Source organism: Cataglyphis hispanica, chromosome 2, assembly GCF_021464435.1.
Source record: "Cataglyphis hispanica isolate Lineage 1 chromosome 2, ULB_Chis1_1.0, whole genome shotgun sequence".
Taxonomy (NCBI): domain Eukaryota; kingdom Metazoa; phylum Arthropoda; class Insecta; order Hymenoptera; family Formicidae; genus Cataglyphis; species Cataglyphis hispanica.
The window spans coordinates 9,772,019-9,797,444 of NC_065955.1; the positions used below are offsets into that span (position 1 = coordinate 9,772,019).

The 25,426-nt window shown below is 28.1% G+C and overlaps 1 protein-coding gene across 1 annotated transcript; it reads right to left on the reverse strand.

The window, feature by feature from the left end:
• Nucleotides 1-1,037: 1,037 nt before the first annotated feature.
• On the reverse strand, nt 1,038-25,282 carry LOC126857029 (protein I'm not dead yet-like). Its single transcript, XM_050606109.1, has 10 exons — nt 25,242-25,282; nt 17,445-17,624; nt 17,109-17,259; nt 16,562-16,942; nt 15,182-15,240; nt 13,067-13,379; nt 9,983-10,125; nt 9,814-9,908; nt 5,471-5,754; nt 1,038-1,328 (listed from the first exon to the last, which is right to left on the reverse strand). Exons 2-10 carry the CDS (start codon nt 17,486-17,488, stop codon nt 1,038-1,040), a joined length of 1,761 nt encoding a protein of 586 aa, XP_050462066.1. The 5' UTR covers nt 17,489-17,624; nt 25,242-25,282.
• Nucleotides 25,283-25,426: the final 144 nt, after the last annotated feature.

A 25,426-nucleotide genomic window follows, 5' to 3' on the forward strand; every position in this document is an offset into this window, starting at 1 on the left:
GCCGCGCCGTGAAGGAAGGGCGAGGAGCGGATAGCAACGTTTACATACGAGCGTCGCAAAATAGTAACCGCAATGCTGTAAGGGCCGTCCTTTCTTGTAGCTAAATATTTGCGTGCATTGGCCGATCTTTTTTAATTAATTTCTCAATAATTATTGCGAAAATCGCAAAATGGTACAAGACTTTTCTACTCAGTTTAATTCACTCTACCTGCATTTTTGCGGTAGGGCGATTATTATCGGATACCCTGTATATATATATATATATATATATATATATATATATATGTATATATATATATATATACGCATAGGGTGTCCCAAGGTTATCCAATAAATTGCAAGAGCATATTCTACCAAAGGAAATAAGAAAATAACATTATATGAAGTTTTATTATAAAAATGCTTTATTACAAAATTGTAAGCAAATATTGAAATGGAATATAAAATATAACCATTTTCTATTGTGTAGAATATAAAAAGTCAAATGTATTTATTTTATCTTGTATGTATTCATATAATGTTTCTTTAAAAGATATATTTTTAAAAGATTTAGTATGATTATTACTTTTACATCAATAACTGTTACATGAACTCAACTTTTATATTTTGGATTTTGCTGCTCACTGTAACATAACATTGTTATTATATATATATATATATATATATATATATATATATATATATATATATATATATTCTTATCCGTGAACTGCAATGTTAAGTAAAATATTCGACGTTATTTAGTTTTTGAAAAATAATGTGTGAAATATCCATAATATCTTTTTATTTTGTTTTATGTATTTAGGAATATGTGTATGTAAAGTATATATGCTAAAAGGTTAATAGCATACCTGTATATACTGTGACATAATATATGAGAGAAAGAGAAAAACAAAATATAATACAGGCTGCTTAAATATTTAATGTACCAATTTTTTATATTAAGCTGCATACAATGAATTTTACAGAAACGAATAAAATGGTGAAAATTAAAGTACATTCCGCAACATTTACAAATTATGCATGTTTTTAATCGATTAACATACTGCATCCGTATCGTTTATCGATGGATCAACATATCTGGCCCAGTCAGGAAATTCCTTAATTCCGTAAACGAAAACGCCCCATGTTGGGAAGAAGATAACTTCTACTATCAAACTGTAGAGTGAAGGTATACAACCTGCGGCGATCAACGCATTGGTCGGGATATTTCCAGCAACAGTTACGATCGCGTTTGGTGGTGTTCCGACAGGAAGACGGAATGAAAACGAACAACACAATGTGGCTGGTATCATCAAATACATAGGATGGATTTCCATCGCTACACACTAGACAGAAGGAAATATCCAATAAGCAAAATGAGCGCAATATACCAACAAATTAGCAATAGATTTATTTAAAAGTTGCTGGCAAATCAACTATGTCCGTAGTAAGCTTGTATAATATCTGCTAGCAAAGCGCTTTCACAGAACTTGGCAGCAGTCTTTGTTATAGTTCTGTTGAGTCTGTTTGACATAATCAAAATTAACAGATTTTGTTAATTGTTACTTGTTTAACTAAATTTATAGCCCTTTTTGCTGACAAAAATTGGTAGCAAATATTTATATTAGTAGCAAACACATAATATCTATAATTCAAACAGGCTTGGCTGATTGGGTAATCTTGTTTTATGATTTAAGATATCTTGTTAAATTGTTTTTAAAATATATTTTTTATACAGATTAAAAAATATCAATATATAGAGTGTTTCCTAAATAAATGCACAAACTTGAAGAGGGGATATTCCTTGACTTATTTTAAGAAGAAAAGATCTTATAAACATGTGAAAATTGAGGCTTTGTTTTCAAAATACAGTCAAAGTTATATGCAAAGAAAATGAAAATTTCTAAAATCTGGAAAATATTTAAAGATATTTTATTCAAATTTGTTATTAATGTGATATTATATACTTTTTATTATACATAATTATATTTTTTTTATTATTACATACATTATGTGGTTTTTTTTATTATTACATACATTTATTATGACATATATAATATGATACAAATATGATATTAAGAACTGATGAAACATCCATACAATTTTTTTTTTTTTTATAGTACCGATGAAATATTTTTAGATTCCTTAGAGTCATGCGTATGGGTAATCATATTAAATTTCTTAATAAAAAATGTTAATAAATAAATGTAATTAAATAAAAGTATCTGCATAAAAGAGGACCCTCCTTGTGACCTTAATGTTGAAATAAAATGGTCGCAATGCATTAAAAAATTATTAATAAAAAAAGATTATTAAAGTTAACTTTAATTAATTTTAATAATTTTTTTTTAAACTAAAAACCTTAGAAAAAAATAAAAAAAACAATTTCTATTTATCTTTACTCATGCAAAGCAAGGTTCAACGCAAACTTATCCAGTTTTTTGATAGTGCCCTCGCAGGATGGCGGAACTGCCCCCATGCATATACTTTTTAATGCGAAGAGACCCAGAGAGAAACGCAAGATCGGATATATGTCTATTAGATGTTCGGAGCCATCTAGTCTAGAATAACATTTAGAAATATCTCAGCTAGATGCTATGTAATTTTGTGCAATTATTTTTTAGATACAATTAAAACTTAATATTCACACAAGAAGATATATTATTTATAAAACACTTTTCGGGCTACAAGTCATCTCTTGATATCTAATAGACATCTAATAGACATCTAATAGATATTTAATAGACATCTAACCTAACCTTTAAGTTAAATAAAACATTAAATAAAAATAGAAATTCTGTTGTTGGAAAATTAATCTCAAAATATTTGTAGCCATACACTAGATTGTATAACCACTGACTTCGTATTGTCAAGAACATATTTCTGTTAATATACCATATAGGAGTCTGGAGATTGACAACGTTTCTGGCTATAACGGAAGAGAAAGAGATAGTATATGTCTGTTTTCTTTTGGCACCTGCTAAATGTACAATTATATCAATAACCGATTAATAATTATTTGTCAATGAATATTATTATTTTACAGAAAAGTCGCTAGTGATTGACTGCCTCAGGTTTAAAGTTCGTTTGCTTACCGCTATGAGATGCACTATTCACTTTATATACTCGAGTTCAAGTTTTTGTCATGGAGTGTATATAAAGCCTGCAAAAGGTGATTAACAGCATTATAACAACTATTTCTGTCAGTTTAATTTTTGACTTTTTCTCAGGAAAACTCAAATATTGAACTGATTTTTGGAAAATCGGACAAATAAATGTCCGATCGAATATAAAGTGTCCAAAAAAGTGGAATAGGGCCATTACTGTCTACTTAAGATATAAAATAGATATTACATTTCATAACAAATTATATGCTCTTTCTATAGTGCGAAAAATTCAAGAATGACAAATATTTACAACACAGAGCTAAATGTTGAAAGCTTATATCCATATTGTAGATTTGTCATTATATGTAATTATCTGATGGATTAATTTATCTCAAATTATGTATTAAAGATTAAAGATTGGAATTTGATTAATTAGGACAAAAAAGCTAAAATTTTTTTGTCCTAATTGATCAAAATTCAATTTTTAATTTCAATCTTTAATGGTCTGTAATGATACAAGAAGTCTTAGACATTTATAAAACATCTAGTAGACATGTTTAAAAGTTTTCATAACGATGTTTATCTAAATGCAAAAATCAATTTATCTTAGACCTATCGAATAGACGCTTACTATACATCTACTTGACTTTATGTTTCTCTCTGGGGAGGTTCCACAAGGTGGTTTATAACTTTCCACGCAAAGCGAGGTTCAACGCAAATCTATGTATCTAGTTTTTTAATAGTAGAATCACCCTGCAGGGGGTGATGTGGCATACTGCCTCTATACATATACCTTTTAATGCAAAGTGAAGTTGCACATCAGTTTACAACTTTTCACTTTATGCATATTTATGCCAAAAAATTATATAAGACAACATTTATCAATACAAAGATTTGAACTGAGCCTCGCTTTGTGTAGAAATTTGTAAACCCATGTGAAACCTCGCTTTGCGTGGAAAGTTGTAAACCCATGTGAAATCTCACTTCGCATTAAAAAATGTTTGCGTGGAGGCAGTGTGTTTCGCCCTTGCAGGATGGCTCGACTATCAGAAAACTAGATACATAGATTTGAGTTCAATCTTCTTTTGCATGTTTCCTTCCATACAACAATTGTGAGATGAACCTCGCTTCGTGTTGTAAAGTATATGCGTAGATACAGTGGATTCCGCCCCCCCTCCCCCTGAAGTGGGATGTTTCACTTCCGGAAGAAGTGGAAAGGTATAATCTAATCTATTTCTTGTTCAAAATTAAAATTTAGTTTGATTACGTTATATCTTTCAAAAGTTATTTTGATTTAAAACTAAAATTTATGCCCTTGTTTATGCTTATATTAATGCTTTATAACTTTTTAACGAATCGCAATGCTACTTATTTCAAGGTCTCAGGACTATAACCTTGATAACATATGTCAAGATCAAGATCATACGAGGGGAAATTCCTTTTTATGCAAGTTTACTAAAATAATATTTATTTCAAAGAAGGCGTTTGATTTGCAGGTCAAATTAGAATAAAATATCTTTAAACGTTTTCCAGATTTTCGAAATTTTCATTTTCTTTGCACAACTTTGACACCCTATATTTTGAAAACGAAGAAGTTTAGGATGTTAAAAAGATTAATGTGTTTAGGAATATATTTATAGGACTTTTTCTTTTCAAAATAAGCCAAGAAATATTCCTTTCAAGTTTGTGTATTTACTTAGGAAACATCCTGTACGTGCGCAAAAAAATATAAATATAAATATAATAAAATATATATTATTTTTATAAATAATGATAAAAAATTAAATGGAATGTGTTATAAGCAAAAGAAAAAAATATTTAAATGTATGAGGTGTTTCAGATCCTTTGTGCCACCCGTTTTTCTAAAAAATATAACATCATAAGAAATTAGGAACAAATTTTTTATTACTAATGGACATCCAAAATAATCATTGAGATGAAGGTTATGCAGTGCAAATAATTTTCATAGTTATATTTACTTCAGGTTTATTTCAAAAAATGAAATCGGATTGAGAAAAACACATAAATGATCTGAAATATTCGATATAATAAAAATATTTAAAAAAAAGAAGAAAGCTATATAGAGATAAAAAATCAAAAACTTTTTAAGTGAATTTTAGAATATTAAAAAATATAATTTATAAAAAAAGTCATCTATTTTTTATTTACTACATAAAGTTATATAAAGAACAAAATAATAAGTAATTGTTTAATATTAATGTGAGCAATTCAAATTAAAAAATTTAATTGGGATTAATTATGTTTTCTTGAGAAAATAAAATAAAATAAATATAATTATATTTTATATAAATAATGTGTTTTATATGTTATACACACATAAATACACAAGCATATAAATACAAAAAAAAACGTTATCTTACCATTTGAGCTATCACCGGTAGAGTAATATTTGCGATGCCTACATTCGAGGTGAATTCTGTTAAGGTACCTTCAAAGAAACACACCAAAGCAAGTATTACTACAGGTGGCAAGTGTCGAAGCGGTAGCAGAGCTTCGCCAACTCGTTTCGCCATACAGGATGCGACGCTTCCACGTGAAATTGCGAAACCACCGCCCAATAAGAACATCAAACTCCATGGCATCTTGGCTTCGATTACCTTCCATGTTATCAAACCTTCCGATGATTTTTTCGGTCTTTTAGCGGCTGCGATATACATATAATCACAAATGTAAAGTGCAAAAAGCCATACACCGCCCTGAGAAATTTTATGTAAATTCTATAGATTTTTAATTTCATAAATTTCAGAAACAAATAAAGGGTGCTTTCTAGCAAAAAACACACGTACACACAATGTCACATGCTTGGCTATCAAATAAAAAAAATTTTTCAAAAATTTTCTATATCCGACAATCAATTGCGCGATATTGTGTTTAGCAGTTTTTTTTCTTGCTGGAAAAAGGTTTCAAAATTAATAGATCTTAACATATATCTTTTTTTCTTTATTCAAATCTTTTATTTTAAACTTAAACTTAAACATATAACTTAAAATACAATATTTTATAAAGAGATCATAATTCTATAATCTCTCTATAATATTTCAAGGCTTCTAAGTAGTGGCGGCGGCCATGTTGAAATGATGACGTCAGAAGCGAGAAATGACGTTGAAAATTCTTGCGTGCCATTTCTAAATAAAAGCATATTTTAACAAAGACTACACATCGTTTTAGTACACTTGTAAAATTGTCCGAAAACTAAGCTTTTTTTTGACAGTTAATAAATAGCCGTAAAATGAGTGTCAAAATAAGCCTAGTCATACGGGAAAACGTATGGTTTGACAACTGTCCAAAGAAGTGGGAAAATGTTCTATATAATACTTTTCTCGCTAAGCTTAGTTTTCGAATAATTTTATAGGTTTTACAAGTACATTACACATTACAGCACTAGCATAGAGCGACTAATTACAAAAGGGCACGCAAGAATAATTTAGACTATCAAAATATCATTTTTCACGCCTCATATTTCATAGTTCATCGATTTGCTACGTGAGGCGCTGCATAAGAATATGTCTGATATGTGGGTAACTTGTGGGAATATGTAACATCACAATACTTACTAACACAAACGTAGCTACGTCATCGCATGTATGTGTCTAAGTTTGTATATAGAAGCAACGAACAGTACTGAGCGATCACGAAAACGCTCGTCGCTCACACATGTTCGGCTGTCAAATTTTTCTATTCGCTTGCAATATATGCAATATTTCTACGCAATATAATAGAATAAATGCAAATAGTAGAATATATATAATTAGAATAAAAATATTTATATTATATAAGAAAATAAATAAAATTTAACTTTTATTTTTTTATATTAGAGAAATAACTTAATAATAAAATAAGAAAATAAAATTTAACAATAATTATATTTTTATATAAGTATATAATAATTATGTTTTAAATAAAAAAACGGAGATCATAACTTTTATTATTTATTACGCATTATTATTGACATGTTAGATTCAATAATTAATCAGCTTTTAAGGAATATGCAGAGTGTCTGATTAATGGGGACAAAACTCGTGTGCAGATAGAGCGGACCAAACCGAGTCAAAAAGTCCTTTATCATTTTTTTTGTACAACGCTTAATAAAAGAATTATTATTGAGTAAAATCTGGTCAATCATCGGCGATCTTTAGCCGGGCGTACGTCGGTGAGCCGCGTGTCAGCTGAGCGTTCACGCATTCTACAAAAAAAAATTAAAGGAGCAAATTGCGGATGTGCGTTCATATATTTAAATTATAATACAAATCTTGAAAGTTCTTTAAATTAGAATAAAAAATAATAAAAATATTTCGAGAAATTCTTAAATTCTAAATATTAAATGCTTCGGTCTGGACTCTCTTTAATAAGAACAAATTGAAAGAAAAGATTCTTCTTAAGATTATTGTTGAAACGCATTTTAACAGCCAGCGTAAATTAAAAATAAATATAAAAACTCTTATATATTATCCATCGATTGATGTGTAATATTATATGTTAATATTATTTTTGCATTTCTTTTTCATCATCGTGTATAAGTAATGGATAGCTGCTTTTTTGCTCAGATAGTGATTTTTGTCATCATAAAAGTTAGAAACTTACATGTCACTGTCATAGTATGAGCAGTTATTATAATATTAATTCTCAAAGCGTATTTTATAAATTGAATTTAATGTCTCAATGGATATATATTACTTCTCTTTTATCTTTTTCGCATTTAAAATTATTGAAAATGTTATGTCAGATGTGAATTTTTACAAATGATTCATGAATGGAAATTTTTATATGAAGTCGATCTATCTACAGATCGAAATTTTGATTGTTCAAAATTGTCCTTCGATATGTACGAACATATAGATAATAGTACATAAGTAATAGATAATAGACAATAGTAAATCAGTTTATATTCTACAAATAGCGAAAAAATTCTTCCAAATTTGCGATCATTTTTAAGAGTTGTAAAAATTTTTCAAATGCTGAAATTGAACGTGCATTTTCAATAAATGCGAAAACAAGAAAGAGAAATAATATATGTTCATTAAGATATTAAATTTAATTTATGTTATAAAATACTCTTTGGGAGCTAATGATAAATTTTATAATTGCTCGCACTATAGCAATGATATGCCAACTTCTAACTTTCATGACGATAGAATATAAAAAGTCATTACTTGAGCGAAAAAGCAACTTAACATTGAATTCACACAACGATGAAGAAGAAATGCAACAATAATTTAATCATAATAATATATTATATAAAATTATCACATCAATCGATGATTAATATAGTTTTTTATCTTTATTTTTTATTTACGCTGACATTTAAAATACGTTTCAACAATAATATTAACAAGAATCTTTTTTTTTCTTTTAATTTCTTATTGAAGTCAGTCCAGACCAAAACATTTAATGTTAAGAATTTCTCGAAATTTGTTTATTTTTTTTTAGTCTAATCTTAAGAATTTTTAAGAGATTTGTATTATAATTTAAATATATGTACGTAAATCTGATTCGCTCCTTAAACCTTTTTGTATCAATTTTTAATAATTTTTTTATTTAGCCATAAATTATGTTTGTCTAAATTTATTGTTTTATTAATTTATATATTCTTTAGAAGCTGAATAATTATTATTTAACATGTCAGTCATATACTGGGAGTAACTGAACAAATATGGAGCACACCATCAAATGCAAGACAATAATCCAAATCGAAAAATCCTGAATTATTTTTTAATCTCACAATCAGTTTTCTTTTCGTTGTCATACGATGTTAAAGTTAACTAATCAGCGCCTATATACATATATATAGAAAGCCGTTTTGATACTTTGACATACTTTTCTTGTTTTCTGCTGTAGAGACTGGTTAGTTATTAACTTTAGTATCAATACCAATATAACAATTAAAAAGAAAACTCAGATAAAAAAATAGTTTAGAACTTTTCGATCTGAATTGTTGTCTTGTACCTAATGTGCTCCATGCATGTTCAATTATACCCTGTATAATGTATTAAATATATCTAAATAATAAAAATTATGATCCCAAATTTTTTTTTATTTAAAATTATAATTATAGTTAAAATTTAAATTTTTCTTATTTTATTCTTAACAATTTATTTCTCTAATATAAAAAATGGAAGATGAATTTTATTTATTTTATTGTGTATAATATAAATATTTTTATTCTCATTTGTTTTATTATTTGGATTTATTGCGCAAAATTCATATATTGCAAGCGAATAGGAAAATTCGACGACCGAACATTTGCGAGCGGCGAGCGTTTTTGTGATCGCTCAGTGTCTATCTCTATTCTCTATCCCCACGCACGAATTTTGATTACACGTACATGTAATGACGTAGCGTTATGTTTGTGTTACTAAGCTTCTACACACTTTACTTATATGATAAGTCGTTGGACAGAGTTCTTATTCCTACCGCAGCATTCTTATTCCTATATCACCATCGTCAACTCAGAGTTTCGCGGCGATTACTCAGGAGCCTTAAGTTATAAGCTTTAAAATAAACTTTAAATAGATTTGAATAAAGAAAGAAAAAAAAAACATATGTTAAGATCTATTAATTATGGGAGTTTTTCTCTTTATTTCTTTAGAATTATTATTATATAGAGTATATATTATATTATAGAGTATATATTATATTATAGAGTATATATTATATTATAGAGTATATATTAGATATTGATAATGAGATTTCTATGACTCCTTACGATCTCGACTATAGCTGTAGATGAAGCTGGGGTCTTTCGGGATGAAGAACATTAGGATAGCGGCGAATATCACTGGCACTGAGTCTCTGAGCTCTCTGCGCATTATATTTTTCATTATATTGTTTATAAACATATCACTATTGTCTCACGAAATAACCAGAATACCAACACATCAGTGATTACTTCAGACCATCCAACGACGAAACCGGGTTTGCGGAATATCCAAAGAAATACGCACATAAAGAACAATGTAGCTACTGCATATTCGTGAAAAGTTGTGGGCCCCAAATTATGATATCTTTGCTGTATAACCTGGAAGTATATTATCATTTGTTAAAATTAGTTTTCAGCATAAAAGTAAAATTTCACAAAAGGAGACCGAATTCCAATGACCTTGATTCTGATATATCAAGGTCATTGTTCTGAGTTACATTCAAAAGATTTTAGCCGTCGCTCATTGTTTATTAAAAACTTATTAACAAAAGAATTTTTACTAATTATTTGCAATTTTTGGATACCATGTACATCAAATAAAACGTGATTTGATATAACTAAATTTTAATTTTAAATCAGAAATAGGTTTGGATCATTTAGAAATGGACTCTCCCGTAGGGGATGGAATCCCCGTGTCCACGCATACATTTTCCTATCCATAGAACAATTGTGGGATGGACTTCGCTTTGCTTTGTAAAGTATATGCGTAAATACACAGAGGGTTTGCCTCTTCTCTCCCCGTCCCCACGGAGGCCACCACTTTCAGAAAATATAATTTAACCCAAACCTTTCAGTTTTAAAAGTAAAGCTGCATTGTTTTTCGTTGTCAGATTATGTACAAATTTTGATTTTTACAAATCTTTGTATGTTAATACCTTTTTAATAAACAATGAGCGACGGCTAAAACTTCTTGGATGTATCTCAGGACAGTGACCTTGACAACATATTAAGGTCACGGTCATTGGGTCTGAGTCCCCATTTGTAAAATTTTACCTTAAAATTATTTTATAAAAATTATATTAAGAAAACAATATTGTTTAAATACTAAAGTTTAAATGTACGTACCCTAGAAAAAATCCATATATGTACACTCATTCTAAAAAAAACGGGCCACCCAACTTTAGCGTAATTTTTTAATCTTTTAATAGCGATAACTCAGCAAAAAATCATCATATTGGGATAAAAAAAAAAGCGCAAATCAAAGCTTGAATATTCCTCTTAATAGCCAAAAAAACCAAATATGAGATTGAAATTGAAATTACATAAAATGTTTTACAAAATGGCGGACATTGAAGATAGACCTAGAAAAATGGAACAAAATTTTTTTATAAACTATTGCATTGCTGAAAGCAGTCGACTGCCTAATACAAAAATGTATGCATTTTAAAGAAGTAGTCATGAGAAATCGAAACAATACGGATTTCCTGAACTTTTCTATAGAGTGAACATCGAGAAAAAATTTGCAACATTATGGTTCATGTTAGTTTAATAATATATGATTTTCATTTATTCCAGATCATTTTTGCGACAATGTCATTAGATGCTGCAACAGTGACACAGGTTGGAGCGCTGATAAATGATGGAAGGAATCTACGTTATGTTGCAAATTTTTTAAACATTCCTCGTATAACTGTACAGTAAGTGTACAACAGTACATAGGTACTTGAAAACTGATAGTTATACTCGGAAACCTGGATCTGGTCGTTCATGATGTATCACAGCACAAGATGACCAATATATTGTTTGTCAGCACTAAGAAACCGGCGTATAATATCAATAGAAATAAAAAACAATTTGCAACAAATTAGAGTGGAAATGAGTAGCGACACAATTTGACGAAGACTTGCGAGAAAAGTGTTTAATGTCAAAGATTACTTTTAGTGCCAGGTTTAAAACATTGGCATCGTGAAGCTCGACTTAATTTCGTTATAAAATAGTCAAAACTAGGATATGCACGATTGAAGTGTTATTCATGAATCAAAATGTCTAAAAGTGCCCGATGGATATCAACAAATATATCGTCGTTCTGGACAACGGTTTGTATATATGTTGTATGAAAATAAGAAAGAATTTTAATGGTGGATCCATTATAATTTGGGCTGAAATATCAGCAGCACTCACACAGATCTCCATTTTTTTTAACGTAATATGGATTCCCATTTATATTGAAAATATTGTTATTCCATACGTCATACAAAGAATTTATTGGAGACAACTTTTCAGTAATGTAAGCTAAGAGGAGACTACATGTTGCACGAGTAGTGATTAATTTTTTTAACGAAGTCAACATTGAACGAATGGTGTGATTCGCTATGAGTTTGGATATTCCATAGAACATTTATAAGACATATTAAAACGTAGAGTCTAAAAGCATAATGCTCAAACGTTAGCAGCACTCCATAACGCTTTACAAGAGGAGTGGAATAATTAGAGGCAGGGAGATGTATTTAATTAAATTGAAATAACAGTGTGTCCCAACAAATATAAGAATTGCTAAATGTGAGAGGAGGCAATACATGTTACTAAATACACACACACTTACACACACGTCATCAGATTCCTGCCACGTCCACGCCGTTAATCCTGGTTAACGCCAAGAGCAGGACACGCATGCGTAACATTTTTCTCAAAACATTCTAACTTTTTTAAAAAAGATTGTAGAAAAATTTTAAAAATATTTGTTAGGAAATAAAAGAATTTTAAAATGCATACGTTTTTGTACTAGGCAGTCGACTGCTTTTAGCAATGCAATAGTTTAAAAAAAAAAAATTGATTCCATTTTTCTAGGTCTATCTTCAATAGCCGCCATTTTATAAAACATTTTGTGTAACTTTATTTTTTTTATTGTTAAGAGAAATGTTTAAGCTTTAATTTGCGCCGTTTTCATCCCAGTACGATAGTTTTTTGCTGAGTTATCACTATTAAAAGATGTTACAAAATTATGCTAAAATTGGGTGGCCTATGTTTTTGCAGATGAGTGTATAATCAAATATAAATATACATATAAAATATGTCTATACATTTTTTTCTCTAAAATCTCTGTCCGTATGTATAAGAAAGCAGAAAAATAATAAAAAAATAATTTTTTTGAAAAAAGTGAAATTTTAAAAAGTGAAAAAAATTTGCTCATATATAGTTTTCTTATATAAATTATATGGTTTTTCGGAAAAAAATTGTAATTAGAGAACAGTCTCTATGAAATTTTTTTTTAATGCAGAATCGAAATAATTTTATACATTATATTTATATATGATTTTACTTGATTCGTGACAGCCATGCCTTCAACTCCGATTGTAGCCCTTTGAGCATCTTTACTGCGCGGTCTCAAGAAACCTAGAAATGTGATTCGCATGTATATCCAACAGAGGAAGGAATTGACGACCATCTGGGGAAAAGACGCGACCATCCATTCGGTAAAGCTGATTCCCTCGGCCTCGGGAAATATGGTCTCGTAGATTCCCTTAAAGGTTAGATTTGTGCCGGTTCCCACTAACGTTCCTGTTCCACCGAATGTTGAGGCATAAGATGCGGTTAACAAATACGCCTTCGTTATTTTCGTCGGTTTTAATTCTCTACAAAAAGAATCAGCATATAAAATTTCATAAAAATATACGTTAATATAAAAGAGTATAACTTTAAAAATTTGTTATTTTCTTACTAAAAATTCTATCCATGAAATCAAACTTTACAATTCATAAAAAATAATTAAAATTATTTATATATATTATTATAATTAAAATTTTGCATACAAGATGACTTTTTCTCAGATAAGCGTCACAAATTTACAGTCTTGGAAAAATATTAATTATATTATAATTTAAATTATAATTTATATTATAACTTAAATCACTTTATTTTGTATAATCTGTAAAAGCAAATTTTTTTTTAATAGATAGTTTTTCAAAGCAACATTAATTATATTAATTATGTATTAATACAAATAAAATAATGAAAAAACTTAAAAAAATATTAATTGTATTAATATAAATAAAATAATAAAAAAAACTTAAAAATGTATTTATTTAGTTTTAGAAATGAATAATATTTATATAATAAGATATACATTATTAATATAAAAAAGTTTTTTTATAAAAACATATTTTGATATAAAATGCATATAATTTTGCATATAATAATGCATATTATTTTATATATATTTTGCATAGAAAGTGCATATTACATATGTTATAATATTGAATATGTTGGATATTGTAAATAATCTAAATCTTATTAAATTATTGTTTTTTTAATAAATTTCTGAATAAAAAATCTAATGTCTATAATAATTATTTCATAACTTATATTCAATTTTAATAATTTTTAGTTATGTAAAGAAAGTGTAGTATATTTGAAATACTGTTGAGATAATTTGAAATATCACAACAAATTGATAATTTCATAGTGCCATTCATCAGCAGATATTGGCATTAGACAGAAATTCATATAATAAAATGTCTAAAAATGTCATCAGATGTGCTAATTTTCTACTTTATTTTATGGCGAGCAAGTTTGTGCAAGTCCGAAAATCAAAATTTTTTTAATAAGTTTTGAATTCTTTATTGTTTTAAGTAATTTTTATAACGTTAATACGTTAATTAGTGTATAGATTAATTTTGAGAATTGTCTTTAATTTTTATGATTTATTAATGTATTTTTTTTCTATTTGAATTTTTAACGCAAAATGGTGTATGTTTCTAATATCTAATGATTTAGACTACCTAATGTTATGTACTACCTGTAATATTAATGTAATGTATATAATATATGTAATATATGTTCTGAGTATTCATTATCATATGGAATTTTTCAACCGAATAATCAAGATGCATTGTTTTCTTACAATAGTAATGATAAGTTGAATTATGGATATAGCCATAGATATGCCATATTGAATGCACAATGAATGTGCTGGCTTCAACAGCGACACTTATGTGATCATTTCAAATAAAAATACATAATTATAATTTGAAATACACTATTTCAAATTACTGATACTTTCTGAATTTTAATCATTTAAATACTTATTTAAGTTTGTAATTCTGATTTCCTAAAAAGTAAGAAATCTTAAAATTTTGTTTCTTTATGATAAATAATTTGTTCGTCTATTAAAAGGATGTTCTATATTCCATTGAAAAGTACTAATTTGGCTTCAGGATTATAAAACTGATATTCCAATAATTTAAATAATTAGAATAAATATTTTAATAATAAAATAATCCATATTTACTTTTATCGATTTTAATAATATTAATAATTTATATTCATTTTTAGCGATTTTAATAATGTCAATAATTTGAATTTATAGCTTCAATAATTTATGTTTTTTATAATTTATGTTATATTATTTATATAAATTAATTATCGCTTTACTTACGGTGGAAGGTCTGGTCTTTCTGGATCAGGTATTTTCTTGAACACCATACCCACTCCAGCCTGTAAAGAGAAAAATAATTAAATGTGATAAAAATAAAAAATAAAAATTTCATTACACTTATTTTGCGTATAATGTTTTAACAGTAACTATTGTTGCTATTGTGTAATAGAAATTTTCTAAATTGTAAGAATATATTATTATATATGTTTAAAATATAACAATATCAATAAGAGATATTAAAAAAGGAAAAGAGCGAGAGAGAGAGAGAGAGAGAGAGAGAGAGAAAAGAGAGAGAAAAGAGAGATACATTATTTATATATTACATAGTGCACAAGTATATACATATGCAGGGTGTCCGGCGTCAATCGCATCACCAGTTGTGTGCAGGTAGAGCAGGTAAAACTGAAGAGAAAAGTCCTGTATCACTTTGCTATTTTTGTAATAATTTTCGAGAAATTAATTAAAAAAGATCGAGCGATTCGCGTGAGTATAAGCGTGCAGTAAAAAGGTATAACTCATTGATGTGTAGTTGCTAGGACGCGAGAAGCCATTATTATATATCGTTCGTATGTAACTATTATCATTTGTAGAGAGCTCCTCCCAAAATTTTGTTGTGCGTCTAGCAACCACAAACTTTTGGGTTGTCTTTGGGCTGTCCTTTCTCGCCGCGCTCTTATACTCACGCGAGTTGGTCAATCTTTTTTAATTAATTTTTCTAAAATTATTGCAAAAATAGCAAAGTACAGGATTTTTCTCTTCAGTTTTATTTGCTCTACCTGCACGCGTCCGATGATGCGATTGACGTCGGACATCCTGTATATGTATAATTAATATAATTAATATACAGAGTGTCTTGCAAAGATTGTGCCATCGCTCGTGAGCAGGTAGAGGACAGTAAACTGAACCGAAAAGTTCTATACCATTTTACAATTTTTGCAATAATTATTGAAATATTAATTAAAAAGTATTGGCGAATGAGCACGCGTTTCGCGCGGCTATCGCGCGGCTAGACCATGAGTCATATGCTCTAGGCTCATTCGTCAATATTTTTTAATTAATATTTTAATAATTATTGCAAAAATTGCAAAATAGTAAAAGACTTTTTTGTTCAGTTTACTGTTCTCTACCTGCGAGCGTTGGCACAATCTTTGCAGGACATTCTATATATGTATTAATGATATAATTATTAATTTTTATCATTTATTATGTTATTATTATTATCTTTAATTAATTTTGTCATTATTTTTTATCTTATTTATTTTATTATATTTGTTTATTTTATTGTTTATTTTATTATATTTGTTTTGTTATATTCTTATTTATTTTATTTTTGTCATTAATTATATTTGCATATATATTTATTATATATTTAATATCAACCTGTTCTAATTCACGTAAAACAGCGAATATGATGGGCACCATCATGGCAGTGGCCGCGGTATTCGACACCCACATGGATATGAAAGTCGTTACCGCGGTGAGGCCACCGAGCAGTTTTGTGTGGCTACATCCAACTGTCTTCATGACCCCGAGGGCAATCCTGAGATGTAAATTGCTGTGCTCGATAGCAATGGCAAGGATTAGACCGCCGATGAATACCATTATGGTGTCGTTCATGTAACAGGTGCACGTATCCGCCGTACTGAGTATACCTAGAGCTGGGAACATCACCACTGGGATCAGCGATGTTACTGCCATCGGGAAACAATCGCTCACCCAGTAGCCACCCATCAGCAACACCACATATGCACATCTGACTTCCTGCATAAATTATGTGATCATTTGACTTTATGCCCAATAAAAAAAGAATAGAATCTGATATTAAATTCGCAGAAAAAAATTAAATTTACGGAATTCGATTATTTCTTTATTAATTTTGGAAAAAAATAGAACTAAAAATTAAAGAGATTAATAAGAAATAGAATACCGAGCAATCATAAATCAAGAGAAAAGGTAAGAGAAGGGCCGCCCAAAAAAGTGCAAAGATGATCTTCCAATAGATCTTGAGGAAGCGTCCTGTATCTCTCAGGCAGCTGAATAATTTTCTTCTATAGTCAGCAAGGTCTCTTCCCTCGATCCTAATCACAAAATTATTTTTCATTACATAAATTTATATCGTAAGTTTAGTTTTTACTAAGCTTGAATTCCTTGCAACTCTTTAATAAATCTTCTCGCAGAAGTTTAATCATTTTACAATTCTCTCGTAATGTAATGCTGCTCAATGAAATATTCTGAAAAATTTGATATTAAATTCTTCGCTAACCTTTCTATTGTCCTTTCGTCTTCATCTTCTCTTCTTTCGGCCATGTTATTTAAGAATTAGATGTGTTTTAAATCTAACATCCCGTCAAAATGTAACAACATCAATCTGAATATTGATTATAATCCACAGACGTATCTTGATCTCGAAATATTTCTCGTTCGAGTCTTCGTTAATTTGTTTCTAATCGATAATTAATATCACAGTAAAATTTCAAATCGATACATATAACAGCTAATTAAAATAAAATTATTGTTTAATTATGTACAATAACATTATATGTCACATAAATTTTAGCTTGGAAAATATTTTACATCTGGCAAGATAATAATAATCGACAATCTAGTATTTAATTGATCATTATTTATTATTGATTTTAATCAGGCTATATTTCTTAAGATTTTCGAATATATACTATACTTGTTATGCTCTTAAATATACATATATACATATAGTATAAAACTTTATAATATTAAAAAAAATAATTTGCAGATAATTTTTAAAATTTCGTAAAAAAGATATGATCTCTTGAGCTGTAAAAATATTTGGGCTGTAAAGCCGATTCTGGTGGTAGAGAAAGCAGCGCACGCTGAAATTGCTCGCGTGACAAAAAACATTGTATATAAAACCCATTGTATATAAATAAAACGATGGACTAGAAATGCTGAAGGAACATCGAAACGATGTTATTCTAATCCTTCAGCATTTCTAGTCCATCGTTTTATCCATATACAATGGATTTTTTGTCACGCGAGCAATTTCAGCGTGCGCTGCTTTCTCTACCACCAGAATCGGCTTTACAGTCCAAGTGCTTTTACAGTTCAAGAGATCATATCTTCTCTCATTTACATTCTTGGTCACTTTGGCAGTGATTAAATACGCACTTCAAATTAATTGCGCGCCGAGGCATTATTTATGAATAAATCTATTCATTCCTCAAGCTATAAAAATTGGCAATGGTAATAATTTTTACAATGATTTACTTGTAAAATATTGTTTTCTGGCAAATGCGAAATTCTCTGTTTAATAGAAAAAGACAATTTTCTTGTAATGATTATTTTGCAATAATGGTGAAAGATATAATTGCAGAGATATTTAAAATAAAAGATTAAAATAATTTGCATTAAAATATTAATCTAGCTGATGAAGATAATTTTAGAGATAATAATAATGATTAAAAAAGGTTAATAAAATATATATTTTTGCAAAATAAAATATATAATTGTATAACGATAAAACGATAAAATAAACAACTGCAATTAGCATCTTTGTTACTAAAGTCTGTAGCATACTATACGATTTTTTGTACTAGTTTTGTCAATTGATTCATTACGTGTTGTTTAGCGAAATACTCTACGTATTCCAATCATAAAAATGCTATTAAGCCTGCGGCACGCGGTATGATTTTTTACATTGGTTTTGTTAATTGATTTGTTGCGTTCTTTAGCGAAGTGCTCTATGTGTTCCAATCATAAGAATGTTACTAGTTTTGATTTCACAGCAGGTGCAGATTGTCTTACGTGATGGATTAATATTTTAGTTATAAGTTACTAGAGATTTCAGCAAAATTTTCCAAGATTCTAAAAATCCTCTAGATATTAGTCAATCGTAATCAAAACAAAATCCGTCAATAAATGAAATGAAATTACATTCATTTATAAGAAAATTCTGACATTCATTTATATATAAATATAAGTTATATTAGGTTAATATCAGGTTAAGGTCAGGTTAATCTGTCATTTTTAATTAATTACATACATATTCAATTAATATCTCCAAAATTGCAAATTAAAATACATAATTACTTATATATATATATATATATATATATATATATATATATATATATAAGTAATTATGTATTTTAATTATTATATATATATATATATATATATATATATATATATATATATACAGGGTGTCCTAGACCACCCGTATACCCCTTTTCTTTCAAAAACTAAGCATTTTAGAGAAAAATGTTTTGAACAAAAATTATATGATTTTGAGGGGAACATAAGATGGTGTCATTGGTTTGATTTTGGATGGCATCGTTAAGGTCATGTCAAAGGCACCTTTAATTACTTAAATGTAATTCTACTTTTTATTGCATATTCTTATAGCTTATGTCAAAAGCTTTCCAAAACACTATAATAAAGTATTTTGTATATTGTCGCTTCGCGACAAGAGGAATACGCGAGAGACCAAACTTTTTCGTTGTCGTGCGACACTACGAAGCTCGTTGCTGGCACGCCTAGAGCGTACGTCTCATGGTCTAGCCACGCGATAGCCGTGCAAAACGCGTGCTCATTTGCCAATACTTTTTAATTAATATTTTAATAATTATTGCGAGAATTGCAAAATGGTAAACGACTTTTTTATTCAGTTTACTGTCCTCCACCCGCTCACGAGCGTTGGCACAATCTTTACAGGGCACCCTGTATACAGGGTGTCCGACGTCAATCGCATCACCGGTTGTGTGCAAGTAGAGCAGGCAAAACTGAGAAGAAAAGTCTTGTACCATTTTTTTCGATAACGCTTAATAAAAGAGTTATTATTGAGTGAAGTCTGGCAATTCAGCCTTTAGCTGGACTTTAATGAGCCGCGCGCCTAGTATGTGTGCGTAGGCCCTCAGCTCTTTGCAGCGTCTCACTGACGTGCATTCGGCTAAATTTCGGCGATGATTGGCCATACTTTACTCAATAATAACTCTCTTATTAAGCGTTGTAAAAAAATGGTATAGGACTTTTTTCCTCAGTTTTATTTGCTTTATCTGCATACGACGGATGATGCGATTGACGCCGGACACCCTGTATATATAAAAGTAATTATGTACTGTCTACAACGGAAAACAAAAGACGTTGGGGGTCGGTGTAACGAGACGGCTTTTTGCTGTATAGACAGGAGCTGATTAACTAACTTGAACGTCGTATAACAATGAAAAGAAAGATCAGATCAAAAAATGGTAAAGGATTTTTCAAATTACTGTGCTCTATCCGCTCACGAGCGTTGTCACAGATGCTCTGGGACACTCTGTATATAAATATATATATATATATATATATATATATATATATATATATATACAGGATGTCCGGAAATTTTTGACACACCCGAAGTGTGAAGATAGATTGGGCCAAACTAAGTCAAAAAGTCGTGTGATCTTGATTTGTATTACTTTATTTAAACTACAAAAGTTAATCAATAACCAAATCATTAAATGTAAACAAACGGTGTAAGAAACATTTCTTATCTGAGACTATTGAATCCTAAATGTTTCACTACAGTTTGTTTACATTTAATGATCTGGTTATTGATTAACTTTTGTAGGTTAAAAAAAGTAACACAAATCAAAGTCACACAAGAAACATAAAAACACATTTTGATTTGATTGAATTAATGAAACCGCGAATATTCTATTTCGGAAACATTTTAAATAAATTTTCATTTATCAACTTTTTTTATGTTTACGACCTTGAATATCCATGACCATCGAAACTATGTTAGAAAATTTCGAAAAATTCTCGACATTAAATGTTTTGGTTTGGACTGTCTTTAATAAGAAGAAATTGAAAGAAGAAAAGAAAGTTCTTTTGTTAAAATTATTGTTGAAATGCATTTTAACAGCCAGCGTAAATTAAAAATAAAGAAAAAAAACTATATTAATCATCAATTGATGTGATATATATTATTGTGATATATTATTGTGATAATATTATTGTTGCATTTCTTCTTCATCGTCGTGTGAATGCAATGTTAAGCTGCTTTTTTAAATAATCAATAATGCTCAAATAATGATTTTTTTATATTCTATCATTATGAGAGTTAGAAGTTCACATGTCAATACTATAGTGCAAGCAATTTTATCATTAGCTCCTAAAGTGTATTTTAACATAAATTGAATTTGTCTGTGGACATATATTATTTCTTTTTCTCGTGTTTGCATTAGAATTATTGAAAATGCACGTTTAGTTTCAGCATTTGAAAAATTGTAACAAACTTAAAAATAATTGCAAATTTGGAAAACAAATTTTTTTGCTGTCTAGAATATAAACCGATTTACATCTATATATTATTAAAGAACAATTTTAACCAGTCAAAACTTCTATGATCGACTTCATATATTTCCATTCATGAATCATTTGTAAAAATTTACATCTGACATAACATTTTCAATAATTTTAAATATAAAAACGAAAAAAGAAAAGTAATATATCCATGAAACATTAAATTCAATTAAGTTATAAAATACGCTTTGAGAATTAATAATATAAAATATGCTCGTACTATGACAGTGACATGTAAACTTCTAATTCTTATAGTGACAAAAAATTTGTATAAAAAATCACTACCTGAGCGAAAAAGCAACTTAACATTGCATGACGATAAAAGAGAGATGAAGAAAATAATATTAACATATAATATTACATCAATCAATGATAATTGTAGAATTTTTCTTTATTTTTAATTTACGCTGGCTGTTAAAATGTGTTTCAACAATAAAGAAAAATCTTTTCTCTTTCTTTCAATTTGTTCTTATTAAAGAGAGTTCAGACTAAAGCATTTAATATTAAGAATTTCTCGAAATATTTTTATTATTTTTTATTCTAGTCTTAAGAACTTTCGAGATTTGTACTATAATTTAAATATATGCACTTACATCCGTAAAATTTGCTTTTTAAGTCTTTTTGAATATTTTTAATATGATTTTTTTATTCAGCTATAAACTGTGTCTATCTAAATTTATTGTTTTATTAATTATATATATATATATATATATATATATATATATATATATATAAATTAATAAAACTATATATATATATATATACAAAGTGTCCGAAAATTCGCGCAACACCCTTTAAGGAAAGGTCGAGGGTTATTCTGTACAGAAAAATCCTGTACCATTTTTTTCTATAATGCTTAATAAAAGAGTTATTATTGAATGAAGTCTGGCCTATCATCGCCGATCTTTAGTTGGACGCACGGTCGGTGAGCCACGCGCCTGGTAACGTGCGTGAGCACAGATGTTTACGACAGCTCACCGATGTGCGTCCGGCTAAAGATCGGCGATGATAGATAGACCAGACTTCACTCAATAATAACTTTTTTATTAAGCGTTAGAAAAAAATGACACAGGCCTTTTTCTGTTCAGAATAACACCTTCTATCTTTCATTAAAGGGTGTTGCAGCAAATTTTGGACACTCAGTATATATATATATATATATATATATATATATATATATATATATATTTATATTCCTTATTAAAAGCTGAGTAATTATTGAATCTAACATGTTAGTAATATATCTATATATCTATATATATAATAATGCGTAATATATCTAAATAGAAGTATGATCCCCGTTTTTTAAAACATAATTATTATATAATTATATAAAAATATAATTATTGTTAAATTATATATTTTTCTTATTTTATTATTAAGTTATTTCTCTAATATAAAAAATGAAAGATAAGTTTTATTTATTCTCTTGTATATAATATAAATATTTTTATTTTAATTATATTTATTCTACTTTTTTGGTTTTCTTATTTACATTTATTCTGTTATATTGCGTAAAAATGCATATATTGCAAGCGAATAGGAAAATTCAACGGCCGAACATGTGCGAGCGGCGAGTGTTTTCGCTTAGCACCACTGAACTATATATTATACTGGAATGTGCACGGCCATGCTCCCACCACTACTACCGCGACCACTAAAGGATAAAGGCCATTGCACGTTAAAAAATTTTAGTCGTAATTATAAGGCTGTAAGAAAATTGACCAATCACAATCAAACATTCTATAGCATAATAAGAATGTTTGAACTGTGATTGGTTGATTTACTTACGATTTTATGATTACGACTAAAATTTTTTAACGTGCAATGGCTTTAACTGACGCTTTTCAGAGCTGTCTCTTTTTACCGTGAATTACCTGAAAACATCGTCCTATAATTACACGCGATCTTTGATGCCACGTGATCATTTATTTCTATAATTGAAAACATTAAGAAGCAGAGAATTAAAATAAATAAGAAAAATGGTAAAATGTATTTTAAAAAATTACACATCAAGCTATGATAAAAACATAAGACTTAGTTTTCAGGTAAAGAACGAATAGTACATCCAGTTACGTGTTCGACGTAGTTAGATAAACAAGAATAGGTCTGAAAAGCGACAACTCTCGCAGTCGCACATTTCTGGCCGCCAATCAGCAGAGCCATGCACATTCCAATATGATATATCCTTAAAAAAATGGCCTTTCTAAAAAAAAGGTACAAAAAAAGCGCCAAGTGAAGAAGTCTCGCTATGTAAAAAAGTATTACATAAAAAACTATCATTTTTTTAATTATAATAAAAAAATAGCTCTATAAAATAACGTTATTTGATTCTACACAAAATAGTGTTTTTTTAATTGTACAAAATAAATGTTTTAATTTCTTAAAAAAATAAATATAAAAAAATTCTGCCAATAGATAATCCAAATTATATTACAAAATTAATTTTTTTATGATTATTTATATAGAAACATTTTAACCAATAATATTGTTGTACAAATTAATTGTTTAAATTTCCTACAAAAATATTGATATCAAAAAATTGCGCTAAATGAATAAAAAAAATTTATGCTATATAAAATTTATTTTTTTTATTATTTTTTAAATAAAAACATTTCACTAAAAAAACTTATCTAAAATAGTTGTTTAATTAGTATTATTAATTTTCAAAAAAACTAATATTACAAAATTTTACCAACTAAATACAAATTTATTATAAATTTTTTTTATTTTCGATATTAAGAAAAACTATATTTAATAAATTGCAATATAATTAAAGTAGTAGAGCGTATAGATCTATTATTAAAATAAAGTTATTTTATAATTAAGATACAATTGTCCTAAACACACATCTAACGCTTTGGGATATATTTAAATTATAAAAAAATTATGTAACAAGAGGTTTAAAATAAACAATTATATATATACATTTCAATAACCATATATTCTGAAATGTTTAATAAAAAAACATAATATAAAACAAAAACCAAAATTGTACAAATTAATATAAAAATCAAAAATTATAAATTTACAAAAAATTAAAAATTAAAAATTCAAAAATCAAAAAATACAAAATTAAAAAATTAAAAAAATTTTATTTAAAAATCTTGGCGCTGCTAAATTGAGCAATATATTAATGATATAAAATCCATTACTCCGTATATTTACGTTGTAATTATTGATATAATATTTCATTTAATTTAATTATTTGTTACTTTAAGATACATTGTAGTTATTAATTTTGAAACTTAGCAGCGCCAAGATTTTTAAATAAAATTTTTATTATTTTTTAATTTTGTATTTTTGATTTTTGAATTTTTAATTTTTGCATAAGTTTTTAATTTTTAATTTTTTGTATAAATTTTTAATTTTTGATTTTTATATTAATTTGTACAATTTTGTTTTTTGTTTTATATTATGTTTTTTTATTAAACATTTCAGAATATATGGTTATTGAAATGTATATATATAATTATTTATTTTAAACCTTTTGTTACATATTTTTTACAATTTATTATAATTTTTTATAATTTAAATATATCCCAAAGCGTTAGATGTGTGTATATGACAATTGTACCTTAATTATAAAATAACTTTATTTTAATAATAGATTTATACGCTCTACTACTTTAATTATATTGCAATTTATTAAATATAGTTTTTCTTAATATGTATGTATCTTTATTAAACCCCCTCAGGGTTTCAATTACACATCTGTATTATATTCCTTCCTCACCCCGACCTGGCTTTTGGCCTCACAATCTGAATCCCTTCCTTGTCGCGCGACTTTTCGACCTTTCTACGCTGCATTTGTCTTTCCCTTCGTCCAAAGCCTTTGATCTCGATTTTCGACGTGACGATCTGATCGATTTTGACGACGATGATGCGCAAGCGTGCTGCCGACGGATCTGCGCCGATTGA